The sequence below is a fragment of the Heptranchias perlo genome, chromosome 3 (assembly GCF_035084215.1).
Source record: "Heptranchias perlo isolate sHepPer1 chromosome 3, sHepPer1.hap1, whole genome shotgun sequence".
Lineage (NCBI taxonomy): Eukaryota > Metazoa > Chordata > Chondrichthyes > Hexanchiformes > Hexanchidae > Heptranchias > Heptranchias perlo.
Window position 1 is genome coordinate 118,372,334 of NC_090327.1, and position 13,672 is coordinate 118,386,005.

Below are 13,672 nucleotides of genomic sequence, written 5' to 3' on the forward strand. Positions count from 1 at the left end.
CAGTCACCCATCGATCAGAAAGAACGATCTTTGCAATCACTCACTTTTCTAGAATCATTTGCAGTCCTTTTAGACTTCGTGGGTGAAACAGAGGCCGACTGGCGACCAAACACTGATGAAAGGCCTTTAACATCCTGTAATAATCCTCTAGCATCATCGCTGGCTGCAGGTCTTCATCATAAATTAACTGAACGTCTCCCAGAAGGTAGCTTATCCTTTCTTCCAACAAGGAAAGCTGACTGTGAAGTTTGTAGTAGACGGGCAACCTCTCCAAAATCTTCAAGTAAAATAACAGATTAAACATTTACTGCACTAATGCTTGATGCATAACTCACATCTTAAACACTTTATAGATGCCCTTTGTTATCTCCAGACTCAACTACTCCAATGTTCTCCCGGCCGGCCTCCCTCCCACCTTCCACCCTCCATAAACTTCCGCTCATCCCAAACTCTGCTGCCGTATCCTAACTCGCACCAAGCCCCGTTCACCCATCGCCCGTGCTCACTGACTGCTCCCGGTCCGGCAACGCCACAATTTTAAAATTCTCATCCTTGTGTTCAAATCCCTCCACGGTCTTGCCCCTCCCTATCTCTGGAACCCCCTCCAGTCCTACAACCCTCCAAGATCTCTGCATTCCTCCAATTCTGGCCTCTTGCCCATCCCCGGTTTTAATCGCTCCACCATTGGCAGCCGTGCCATCAGCTGCCTAGGCCCTAAGCTCTAGAAATCCCTCCCTAAACCCCTCCCGCCTTGCTACCTCTCCCTCCTCCTTTAAGACTCTCCTTAAAACCTTTGAGGGAGAGAGTTCCAAATTTCCAATACACTTTTGTGTGAAGAAGTGCTTCCTGACATCACCCCAACTCCCTTTTGTTCGAGAGTAATCAAATCTCGGACACACATTTATGCCTTTGACCCACCAAAGTATTAACATATATTCCTATAACTTGTTGAAACTATTAACCCCATGTGTGCTGTGGCCAGCAAGAAAAAAGTTTGAAGAATCTTAAAAGAAAAATGCACTTGGATTTTTGTCACAGCCAAGTCCATTTGTTGATTTGGAAAGTGTGGGAAAAAATTAGCAACTGTTTCATTAACCCTAATGAACCAAACTGCTGCAGTTTAACAAATCATTAGCACGTATACTAGCTTCAGCACAGAGTAAATTAATCTTCCCTCTCCATCTGTACAATATCATAAACATGTAGAAATCTCCCCTGGGAGCTGAAATCAAGTCAAATGGCAGTAAAAAGAAAAAGACTTGCATTTCTATAGCGCCTTTTACAACCTCAGGATGTCCCAAAGTATTTTACAGCCACTAGGTACTTTTGAGGTGTAGTCACTGTTGTAATGTAGGAAACGCAGCAGCCAATTTGCGCACAGCAAGGTCCCACAAACAGCAATAACCTCCTTCAGCCCTACAACCCTCCAAGATCTCTGCGCTCCTCCAATTCTGGCCTCTTGCGAATCCCCGATTTTTATCACTCCATCATTGGCGGCCTTGCTTTCAGCTGCCCAGGTCCCAAGCTCTGGAATTCCTTCCCTAAACCTCTCTGCCCTTCTCTCCTCCTTTAAGGCGCTCCTTAAAACCTACCTCTTTGACCAAGCTTTTGGTCACCTGTCCTAATATCTCCTTATGTGACTCGGTGCCAAATTTTGTTTGATAATCGCTCCTATGAAGCCCCTCGTGCCTGCTCCGCCATTTGATAAGATCATGGGTGATCTGTGATCTAGCTCCATATACCTGCCTTTGGCCCATATCCCTTAATACCTTTGGTTGCCAAAAAGCTATCTATCTCAGATTTAAATTTAGCAATTGAGCTAGTATCAATTGTCATTTGCGGAAGAGAGTTCCAAACTTCTACCAAGTTGTTGTTGTCCCACAAATAGCAATGTGATACCGTCCAGATAACCTGTTTTTTTTTTAAACTGATGTTGGTTGAGGTATATCCTCCTGACAATGAATGAGAGATACTTCCAGTTCTATGACCAGGATGTGGGTACAGCAAGTGTAAAACCCTGACCTGACAAAACATTGCATTCATTTATGTCAATATATTAAACATAAAAATGAACGCACTATCCTAAAATATTTTCTTTACTATTGGTTTTACTTACTTTTGTCCAGTGATGATGGACATCTACTGTTCCCAACATAATCTGGCCCACTGCATTCACCCCTGAGTTATCAGCAAAGATTAGTGTACATCCTGTGAAGAAAACAGCCAAAACCAGAAAAAGGAATAAAAGGTTTGCTTCAACATTGATAGCATAGAAAATACGTCACAGAGTTCCATTTTAAATTGGTCAGACCCCTTCTGGAGTATTGCGTTCAGTTCTGGGCACTGCACCTCAGGAGGGGATATCATTTTGATACCGGGGGCTTAAAGGGTTAAATTATGAGGACATATTGCATACATTTAGGTTGTATTCCCTGGAGTTTAGAAAGTTGAGGGGTGATCTGATTGTGGTGTTTAAAACGATTAAAGGATTTGATAGGATAGGGTCCTGTGGTGGGGGAATAACCTTAAAATTAGAGCTGGGCCATTCAGGAGTGAAATCAGGAAGCATTTTTTCACAAAAAGGGTAGTGGAAATCTGGAACTCTCTCCCCCAGAAAGGCTGTGGATGTTGGGGATCAATTGGAGCTTTCAAGACTGAGATCAATAGATTTTTGTTGGGTGAGGGTATCAAAGGGATATGGAGCAGAGGTGGGTAAATGGATTCAAGGTACAGATCAGCCATGATCTAATTAAATGGCGGTACAGGCTCAAGGGGCTGAATGGCCTCCTTTTGCTCCTATTACAAAAAAATAATTTATATACAGACCATAAAAAAAAGCTTGTTGGGGAAGTGAGAGGGGAAGAAGAAACTGGCAGAGAGAGAGGCAGGAAGCACAGTGAAGTAACCCTTCAAATATTTTAGATACCGGATATCACTGAGGATGCTAGAAGCAGAAGGGGTAATTAAAGCATCTGGGCAGTTTAGTGGAACAGGCACAAAGCTGCGGCAAGGAAAAGGGAGCCAGTGATAGTCCACCTGGGAATTAATGCTATTGGGAAGAAGCAATGAGTGGCACTCAAAAATAGGCTTAGGCATATGGACTGGGGATTGAAAGATAAAGTTTAGCATTTTGGGTTATAACCTGTGTTTGTTAGGGGTAGAGACCTCTTTCTGTCTGGGGCGGAGATCACCTTGTACAAAAGGTAGGTATCCGGTAACCTAAATCAGGACCGGTGATCTCCTGGACTAGTTTCGATCGCCTAAGGGGGTCAGAGAGGAATTATCCAGTTTTCTCCCCCTCTAATTGGCCCTGGGTTTTTAATCTGTTTTTTTGCCTCTCCCAGGAGATTATATCGAATCAAAGAACGTCACAGCACAGAAACAGGCCATTTGGCCCATGGTATCTGCACTAGTATCATCTAGTCTAATCTCGCTCTCCTGTACACTCCCATACCTCTCAATGTTCTTTTTCAAGCAATTTTCCAATTCCTTTTCAAAAGAATTGATGGACTCTGATTCAACAATGGGCTGTGGCAGAGAATTCCTCACTCTAACCTCCTCACGTGTACTGAAGGATTTTCTAATCTCCCCATTTTTGCGATGATCTCAAATTTGTGCCTTCTTGTTACTAACTTGCTAATGAGTGGCAACAATCCATCATTACTTACCTTAACACAACCCTTCATCGTTTTGAAGACCTCTATCAGATGACCCCTTAACCCCGCCAGTTATAGCAAAAAAAAGTCCTAACTTTTCAAGTCTCTTTTGATAACTGGTAACATCCTGGTTAACCTACGCTGTACCTTTTTCCATAGCTTTCAACTAAATGCTGCTCACAAGAACATAAGAAATAGGAGCAGGAGTAGGCCATACGGCCCCTCGAGCCTGCTCCGCCATTCAATCAGATCATGGCTGATCTTCAACCTCAACTCCACTTTCCCGCCCGATCCCCATAATCCTTGATTCCCCTAGAGTCCAAAAATCTATCGATCTGTCTTGAATATACTCAACGACTGAGCCACTGCTGTCTGGGGTAGAGAATTCCAAATATTCATGACCTCACTCGGAGTGAAGAAATTCCTCCTCATCTCAGTCCTAAACCGACCCCTTATCTTGAGTCTATGCCTTCTAGTTCTAGACTCTCCAGCCAGGGGAAACATCCTCTCAGCATCTACCCTGTCAAGCCCTCTTAGAATCTTACGTGTTTCAATGAGGTCACATCTCATTCTTCTAAACTCCTGAGAGTATAGGCTCAATCTACACAATCTTTCCTCAGGACAACCCTCTTGTCCCAGGAATCAATCTAGTGAACCTTTGTTGCACCCCCAACTAAGACAATTATGCTCCAAGATGAACATTATCTCCATGCCTCTAGGTACAAAACCAAGGATTCTATTTGCCTTTTTTATGGCCTTATCTACTTATAGAAACATTGAAAATAGGAGCAAGAGTAGGCCATTCGGCCCTTTGGTTCTGCTCTGCCATTCAAAATGATCATGGCTGATCTAGACGATCAGTACCCTGTTCCCGCTTTTTCCCCATATCCCTTGATCCCTTTAGCGTTAGGAAATATATCTATCTCCTTCTTGAATACATCTAATGACTTGGCCTCCACTGCCTTCTGTGGTAGAGAATTCCACAGGTTCACCACCCTCTGAGTGAAGAAATTTCTCCTCATCTCGGTTCTAAATGGCACACCCTGTATCCTGAGACTGTGACCCCTGGTTCTGGACTCCCCAGCCATCGGGAACATCCTCCCTGCATCTAGTCTGTCTAGTCCTGTTAGAATTTTATATGTTTCGATGAGATCACCTCTCATTCTTCTAAACTCTAGTGAATATAGGCCTAGTCGACCCAATCTCTCCTCATACTTGTTCTATCTTTAATGACCTGCACATCAAAGTTGAATTGCTCCTCTCCTCCATTTAAAATTTTACCATTCAAGGTGAATTTAATTTCCTCGTGCTTATTTCTTAAGTGTGTTACTTCATATTATTTTGCACTGAACTGTATCTGCCACCTATCCGCCCATGGTGTCGACCTATCTACGTCCTCCTGTTGTCTTCCAGAATCATCAGCACGATTTGCCCCATCTCCCAATTTGGAGTAATCAGCAAATTGTGACAATGTTCCCTCAACTCCCAAGTCCAGATCATCTGTGTATATAGTGAACATAAGCACTCATCGCATCTTCCCGTTCCGAGAAAGTTCCTTTTACTTCTACCCTTCGTTTTGGCAGCTGGGAAAGATGGAAGAGAAACTGTGGAGTGACAAGGGATCAGGGCTAGAACGGGTGGGGAACCGAGGGGAGGAATCGGCAGAGTTGCCGCACAACCAAATTTGGTGATTGATGATGTGCCAGGAGTGCGTGAGCTTCTGCTCCTTTCCAGCACCTTTAGCAACAATGGCCTCCACACTAACTCACGCCTTTGGTCGGCTAATGCCTTATTCAATCCCCTCAAAAGAAAACTCTCTGGACACGGTGAAATAAAGGCCAACCAAATTTAATTCCCTGAACGCGATGAGTGCAGGTGGCGAGTGCCTTTGGTCCTGGTGCTTGCCTTTTATGCAAATATATGTTGTGCTCCTTCTAGGGGCTTCCCCCATGGCAGAGTGAGGTGGCTGGCTGGCTGAGTGCCAGTGAAAACCTCTCAGGATCGAGGTGATCGGGTACCTCCTCGTACTGGGTCTTGAGATGATCTTTCAACTGGTGCAGTGCCCAATGGTGCATCGGCTGGCTGGTTCCACCCGCTTCCCAACACACCTCTTGTTTGAATCCCTCCAATCAGATTTCCGCCCCGCCACAGTACTGAAACGGCCCTTAGCAAAGTCACAAGTGACATCCTATGTGACTGTGACGATGGTAAACTATCCCTCCTCATCCTCCTCGACCTGTCTGCAGCTTTTGACATGGTTGACCACACCATCCTCCTCCAACGCCTCTTCTCCGTCGTCCAGTTGGGTGGGACTGCCCTTGTCTGGTTCCAATTCCTATCTATTCCAGTCGTAGCCAGAGAATCTCCTGCAATGGCTTCTCTCAGGGGCAGCCAACACTTGCTGTGCCCCAGGTGCTGGGCACTTCCTCAGCATGTGGTGGGGGGGAAAGAGACCTCTGGGCAGCAGTGATTCCAGTCATGCCCTTTTGTAAGGGCTCTCGCCAACCAATACCCTGGAGACGGACAAGAGAACTTGTTGCAGACTGGAGCCTAGGTCTTCCACAGCAGTACCTGAGCGTTCACAAGAGACACTGGGCTCGGGAGCCCTGTGACTGCAGATGACCTTGGGCTCACTACATGATCTGTGGTGACCTGCAGTCCTGTTGAGCAGCCATGTGCTACACCAGAGGCACGGGCGGGTGGACTCCTCCACGGTCAGCATCAGATCTTGGCCGCTCATTCAACGACAGCAAGAAATGGCGGTACTTTGATTGCATCCTTCTAAATGTAAGAACTGCAAACGCTGGAATCTGAAATCAAAAACTAGAAAATGCTGAAAATATACAGGTCCTCCAGCACCTGCAGAAGGGAAAAAAACAGGCGAATGTTTCCTTTAAATGTGATCCTTGCGAGGTCCAAATCCCTATCCCCTGCAGCTGAGGAATGAGGTGAGTGAACCCTCAAAGTTCCTGCTCCTTCTCCACCCCCACTATCTGCTTACTCCACTCTCCGTCAGCACATCCTTCTCAAACCCGCTGTCTGAATCCCCTTGGGTAAATATACTTGTCTTCATCCTTGTTCTCAAATCCCTCCATGGCCTCCTTGCCTCCCCCACCCCCCCCCCCCCCCAATATCTGTAACCTCCTCCAGCCCTACAACCTTCCGAGATCCTCCAATTCTGGCCTCTTGCGCATCCCCGATTTTAATCGCTCCACCATTGGCGGCCGTGTCTTCAGCTGCCCAGGTCCTAAACTCTGGAATTCCCTCCCTAAACCTCTCCGTCTCTCTACCTCTCCTCCTTTAAGAAGCTCCTTAAAACCTACCTCTTTGACCAAGCTTTTGGTCACCTGTCCTATTATCTCCTTATGCGGCTCAGTGTCAAATTTTGTCTGATTACACTCCTGTGAAGGGCCTTGGGACGTTTTACTACATTAAAGGCGCTATATAAATGCAAGTTGTTGTTGTTCTTCTTCTTGTTGTCCTGATGCTTCCTGTGGAAGGAGTGAGTGATGCTGTGAGGTCCTGTCTTCCTGGGTGTCACTGGAACCTATGGCTGGTTGTTGGAGGTTCACTTGCAGAAACATAGAATTATACAGTACAGAAGGAGGCCATTTGGCCCATCGTGCCTGTGCCGGCTCTTTGAAAGAGCTAAACAATTATTCCCACTCCACTGCTCTCTGCCCATGGCCCTGCAAATTTCTCCTTTTCAAGAAGAGGAAGATATTTTGGAATACTGGGTGCAAGACACCCCTTCAAACAGAGCTTACATAGCAAGCAATATGTGTCAGGGTGGAGTGGTGGAATGTATCTGAGCGAGTGATTGAGAGGGAAGGAACAGGAACAGGCCATTCAGCCCCTTGAGCCTGTTCCGCCATTCAATTAGATCACGGCTGATCTGCACCTCAACTCCATTTATCAGCCTTTGATCCCTGTCCATTGATTCTCTTACCCAACAAAAATCAATCGATCTCAGTTTTGGAAGCTCCAATTGACCCCTAGCATCCACAGATTTTTTGGGGGAAGAGAAATCCAGATTTCCACTGCCCTTTGTGTGAAAAAAGTGCCTCCTGATTTTGCTCCCGAGAGGCCTGGCTCTAATTTTAAGATTGCGCCCCCTCTTGTTCTTGATTCCCCCAGCAGAGGAAATAGTTCCTTTTATTCTACAAGTACGGACTGGATTCAAAACCCAAAGCTCTGTGGGTAAAAGGACATTGTGCTAAGCCATTAAACCGAATAACGTCAGTGGAATTTTGTCAAACACGGTGTGCAGGATGAGTTTTGTGTTTGGTTTCACTAGACTGCCATTTATCTTTTCAGAGCGGGTGTTTATTAAAAGACGAACCTTTGATATTGTGCAATAGCGGAGCATTCTGCTGGGCAAAACGACCCAGGCTGTGCAGTTGGCTGCAACGATGGGCTACTCCCCAACTTTTCTGCCACCTAAACCAAGTACAAAATTAAAATCAACTTATCCGCGATAGATTCTAGTGTACTAATGAGAATCGAAAAAGATACTAAAACATGTTGGAGCTGCAGAACAACCTTGGAATATATGTGAGAGGTAAATCCTTAATTTATACAAATATTCTTGTATGTACCATACAGTGTCAGTTGGTAGCGCTCTCGCCTCGGAGTCAGAAGGCTGTGGGTTCAAGCCCCACTCCAGGGACTTGAGCACAAAATCTGGGCTGACACTCCAGTGCAGTACTGAGGGAGCGCTACACTGTCGGAGGTGCCGTCTTTCGGATGAAACGTTAAACCGAGGCCCCGTCTGCCCTCTCAGGTGGGTGTAAAAGATCCCACTGCACTATTTCGAAGAAGAGCAGGGGAGTTCTCCCCGGTGTCCTGGCCAATATTTATCCCTCAACCAACATCACTAAAAAACAGATTATCCGGTCATTATCTCATTGCTGTTTGTGGGACCTTGCTGTGCGTAAATTGGCTGTCGCGTTTCCTACATTACAACAGTGACTACACTTCAAAAGTACTTCATTGGCAGTAAAGCGCTTTGGGACGTCAAGAGGTTGTGAAAGACACTATATAAATACAAGTCTTTCTTTTCCTTCCTGCTGCTGCACACTGTGTTGGTTTCAACAATACTCGTCACTGTGTAGTCTTTTAAAATCATTCTTCGGATTATGGGCGTCACTGGCAAGGCCGGCATTTATTGCCCATCTCTAATTGCCCATCTCTAATTGCCCTTGAGGTGGTGGTGGCCCTTCTTCTTGAACCGCTGCAGTCCGTGTGGTGAAGGTTCTCCCACAGTGCTGTTAAGTAGGGAGTTCCAGGATTTTGACCCAGCGACGATGAAGGAACGGTGATATATTTCCAAGTCGGGATGGTGTGTGACCTGGAGGGGAACTTGGAGGTGATGGTGTTCCCGTGTGCCTGCTGCCCTTGTCCTTGTAGGTGGCAGAGGTCACGGGAACAAATTTGTGATGGGGCATTCTCCAAAGTGCTAATATGAACATTTACTGTGGATTTATTTGTTTGGGTATCTACGAACTCAGATCAGTAATGACAGTTACTGATTTTACTGCTGCAACTGCAGAAAGGGAAGGTTTCTTATAGGTCAGCAAAAATACCAGTCTCCAGGACTAATCTGACAAAGACATTGTTGTGTGCATTAGTAAAACCTACACAGTAACACTTAGTAAATGTGTAGGATTTACTGCATGTGGCTACAACAACAACAACTTGCATTTATATAACGCCTTTAACGTAGTAAAACATCCCAAGGCGCTTCACAGGAGCGATTATCAAACAAAATTTGACACCGAGCCACATAAGGAGATATTAGGACAGGTGACCAAAAGCTTGGTCAAAGAGGTAGGTTTTAAGGAGCGTTTTAAAGGAGGAGAGAGAGGTGGAGAGGTTTAGGGAGGGAATTCCAGAGCTTAGGGTCTAGGCAGCTGAAGGCACACCGCCAATGGTGGAGCGATGAAAATCAGGGATGAGCAGAAGGCTAGAACTGGAGGAACTGGAGGAACGCAGATACCTCGGAGGATTGTAGGGCTGGAGGAAGTTACAGAGATAGGGAGGGGGCGAGGCCATGGAGGGATTTGAACACAAGGATGAGAATTTTAAAATCGAGGCATTCCTGGACCGGGAGTCAATGTAGGTCAGTGAGAACGGTGGTGACGGGAGAACAGGACTTGGTGGAAGTTAGGATACGGACAGCAGAGTTTTGGATGAGCTCAAGTTTACGGAGGGTGGAAGACGGGTGGTCGGCCAGGAGAGCATTGGGATAGTCGAGTCTGATGGTAACAAAGGCATGGATGAGGCTTTCAGATGAGTTGACGCTGGGGCGGAGACGGGCAATTTTACGAAGGTGGCAGTAGGTGGTGATGGAGAGGATATGGGGTCGGAAGCTCAACACAAGGTCAAATAGGACGCCAAGGTTACGAACAGTCTGGTTCAGCCTCAGACCCTGCAAGTATTATCAGTCGGAACCTGCTTAAGAGATGCCCATGAAGCAGTGATGGAGTGGGTGGAATCACCTTTAAAGCTCACTCCCCTGAGTCGGAAGGGTACAAATCAATACCTTACTTCATTTATAAAGACTCATTTAAAATTCTATACATGATGCACACTTTTCTCTTGCATATCTAGGTTCCCTTTAGCTCCAGTACCTGATCTTGGTTATCTCCAGTTGCAGACATAGTTCAGTTGTTAAGCGATCAAGCTCGTCTCGCAATGGAATACTGACACTTAACTTCTCTGAGGCAGCAGCTATATTTTTATGTAACCATAACCTGCAAAACAAATATCAAAATCAGTCTGTCAGTATTACTCCCCCTGTCAGCATAATTAGTCTCCTCAAAACAGTTCCAGTCATTTCAGAACTGAAAATTGTAGGGCTGAAACAAACATAAGAAATAGGAGCAGGAGCAGGCCACACGGCCCCTCGAGCCTGCTCCGCCATTCAATCAGATCATGGCTGATCTTCAACCTCAACTCCACTTTCCTGCCTGATCCCCATATCCCTCGATTCCCTTAGTGTCCAAAAATCTATCAATCTCAGCCCTGAATATACTCAACAACTGAGCATCCACAGCCCTCTGGGGTAGAGAATTCCAAAGATTCACAACCCTTTGAGGGAAGAAATGTTTCTTCCTCTCAGTCCTAAATGGCCGACCCCTTATCCTGAGACCATGATCCCTAGTTCTAGACTCGCCAGCCGATATTCGAAAATATCCTTCGGTCTTGTGACTCTAGCAAAATTTAGGAATGTTCACCTCTACTGCAACATAGATTCGAGGAGACTGGCTGACCATTAAGCCAGCACCACTAACCCTATACAAATCACACATTTCACAGTAACCAGAGTCAATACATTCAGTAGCTGATCATTTGTCACTGCCTTATTTACAAAATATAGAAATCTATGAAAGTTTTTCCGATTTGCTTTTTTGCTTAACAAAATGGACAGAATAGCTTAAATTTAACAAGTATTAAGTAAGGTTATGAGAATTTTTTTCTTTTTAAAAAAATTTGTTCATGGGATGTGGGCGTCGCTGTCAAGGCCAGCATTTATTGCCCATCCCTAATTGCCCTTGAGAAGGTGGTGGTGAGCCGCCTTCTTGAACCGCTGCAGTCCGTGTGGTGAAGGTTCTCCCACAGTGTTGTTAGGAAGGGAGTTCCAGGATGTTGACCCAGCGACGATGAAGGAACGGCGATATATTTCCAAGTCAGGATGGTGTGTGACTTGGAGGGGAACGTGCAGGTGGTGTTGTTCCCATGTGCCTGCTGCCCTTGTCCTTCTAGGTGGTAGAGGTCGCGGGTTTGGGAGGTGCTGTCGAAGAATCCTTGGCGAGTTGCTGCAGTGCATCCTGTGGATGGTACACACTGCAGCCATTGTGCACCGGTGGTGAAGGGAGTGAATGTTTAGGGTGGTGGATGGGGTGCCAATCAAGTGGGCTGCTTTATCTTGGATGGTGTCGAGTTTCTTGAGTGTTGTTGGAGCTGCACTCATCCAGGCAAGTGGAGAGTATTCCATCACACTCCTGACTTGTGTCTTGTAGATGGTGGAAAGGCTTTGGGGAGTCAGGAGGTGAGTCACTCGCCGCAGAATACCCAGCCTCTGACCTGCTCTTGTAGCCACAGTATTTATATGGCTGGTCCAGTTAAGTTTCTGGTCAATGGTGACCCCCAGGATGTTGATGGTGGGGGATTCAGTGATGGTAATGCCGTTGAATGTCAGGGGGAGTGGTTAGACTCTCTCTTGTTGGAGATGGTCATTGCCTGGAGCGAATGTTACTTGCCACTTATCAGCCCAAGCCTGGATGTTGTCCAGGTCTTGCTGCTTGCGGGCACGGACTGCTTCATTATCTGAGGGGTTGCGAATGGAACTGAACACTGTGCAATCATCAGCGAACATCCCCATTTCTGACCTTATGATGGAGGGAAGGTCATTATGAAGCAGCTGAAGATGGTTGGGCCTAGGACACTGCCCTGAGGAACTCCTGCAGCAATGTCCTGGGGCTGAGATGATTGGCCTCCAATAACCACTACCATCTTCCTTTGTGCTAGGTATGACTCCACCCACTGGAGAGTTTTCCCCCCGATTCCCATTGACTCCAATTTTACTAGGGTTCCTTGGTGCCACACTCGGTCAAATGCTGCCTTGATGTCAAGGGCAGTCACTCTCACCTCACCTCTGGAATTCAGCTCTTTTGTCCACGTTTGGACCAAGGCTGTAATGAGGTCTGGAGCTGAGTGGTCCTGGCGGAACACAAACTGAGCATCGGTGAGTAGGTTATTGGTGAGTAAGTGCCGCTTGATAGCACTGTCGACGACACCTTCCATCACTTTGCTGATGATTGAGAGTAGACTGATGGGGCGGCAATTGGCCAGATTGGATTTGTCTTGCTTTTTGTGGACAGGACATACCTGGGCAATTTTCCACATTGTTGGGTAAATGCCAGTGTTGTAGCTGTACTGGAACAGTTTGGCTAGAGGCGCAGCTAGTTCTGGAGCACAAGTCTTCAGCACTACAGCCGGGATGTTGTCCGGGCTCATAGCCTTTGCTGTATCCAGTGCACTCAGCCATTTCTTGATATCACGTGGAGCGAATCGAATTGTCTGAAGACTGGCTTCTGTGATGGTGGGAATATCGGGAGGAGGCCGAGATGGATCATCCACTCGGCACTTCTGGCTGAAGATGGTTGCAAATGCTTGTCTTTTGCATTCACGTGCTGGACTCTGCCATCATTGAGGATGGGGATGTTTACAGAGCCTCCTCCTCCCGTTAGTTGTTTAATTGTCCACCACCATTCACGATTGGATGTGGCAGGACTGCAGAGCTTTGATCTGATCCGTTGGTTGTGGAATCGCTTAGCTCTGTCTATAGCATGTTGCTTCCGCTGTTTAGCACGCATGTAGTCCTGTGTTGTAGCTTCACCAGGTTGGCACCTCATTTTGAGGTACGCCTGGTGCTGCTCCTGGCATGCTCTTCTCCACTCCTCATTTCACTGCCTCAAAGCAGATTCAATAGTAACTTTCAAAAGGGAACTGGATATATACTTGAAAAGGGAAAATTTGCAGGGCTGTGAGGAAAGAGCGGGGGAGTGGGACTAATTGGACAACTCTATCAAAGAGCCGGCACAGGCACGATGGGCCGAATGGCCTCCTTCTGTGCTGTATGATTCTATAATTTAAAAAACAACTATTATTTTTGTAGAAACATGTCAGCCTAATCTACTAGTGATAAATTTAAGATATTTGAGAAAAAAAAAGCAATTTCAAAAATAGAGATTGACTGTTAGTTAATAAGAACAGAAAGAAAGACTTGCATTTCTATAGCCCCTTTCATAACCTCAGGACGTCCCAAAGCGCTTTACAGCCAATGAAGTACTTTTGAAGTCTAGTCACTGTTGTAATGTAGGGAAACGCGGCAGTGATTTTGTCCACAGCAAGCTCCCACAAACAGCAATGAAACAAATGACCAGATAATCTGTTTAAGTGATGTTAGTTGAGGGATAAATATTGGCCAGGACACAAGAGAGAACTCCCCT

General features: G+C 46.1%; 1 protein-coding gene across 6 annotated transcripts in view; it reads right to left on the minus strand.

The window, feature by feature from the left end:
* tcaim (T cell activation inhibitor, mitochondrial) overlaps nt 1-13,672 on the minus strand; it is a 33,941-nt gene that overhangs the window by 9,771 nt on the left and 10,498 nt on the right. For 4 of the 6 annotated variants that reach the window (XM_067981717.1, XM_067981719.1, XM_067981720.1 and 1 more), the window contains 4 exons: nt 10,289-10,411; nt 7,999-8,096; nt 2,117-2,208; nt 45-277 (listed from right to left, as the gene is read on the minus strand). In XM_067981717.1, coding sequence (XP_067837818.1) covers nt 45-277; nt 2,117-2,208; nt 7,999-8,096; nt 10,289-10,411 — 546 coding nt within the window. The remainder of the gene's footprint in view (nt 1-44; nt 278-2,116; nt 2,209-7,998; nt 8,097-10,288; nt 10,412-13,672) is intronic. The other 2 variants (XM_067981721.1, XM_067981722.1) reach the window with 2 other exon arrangements.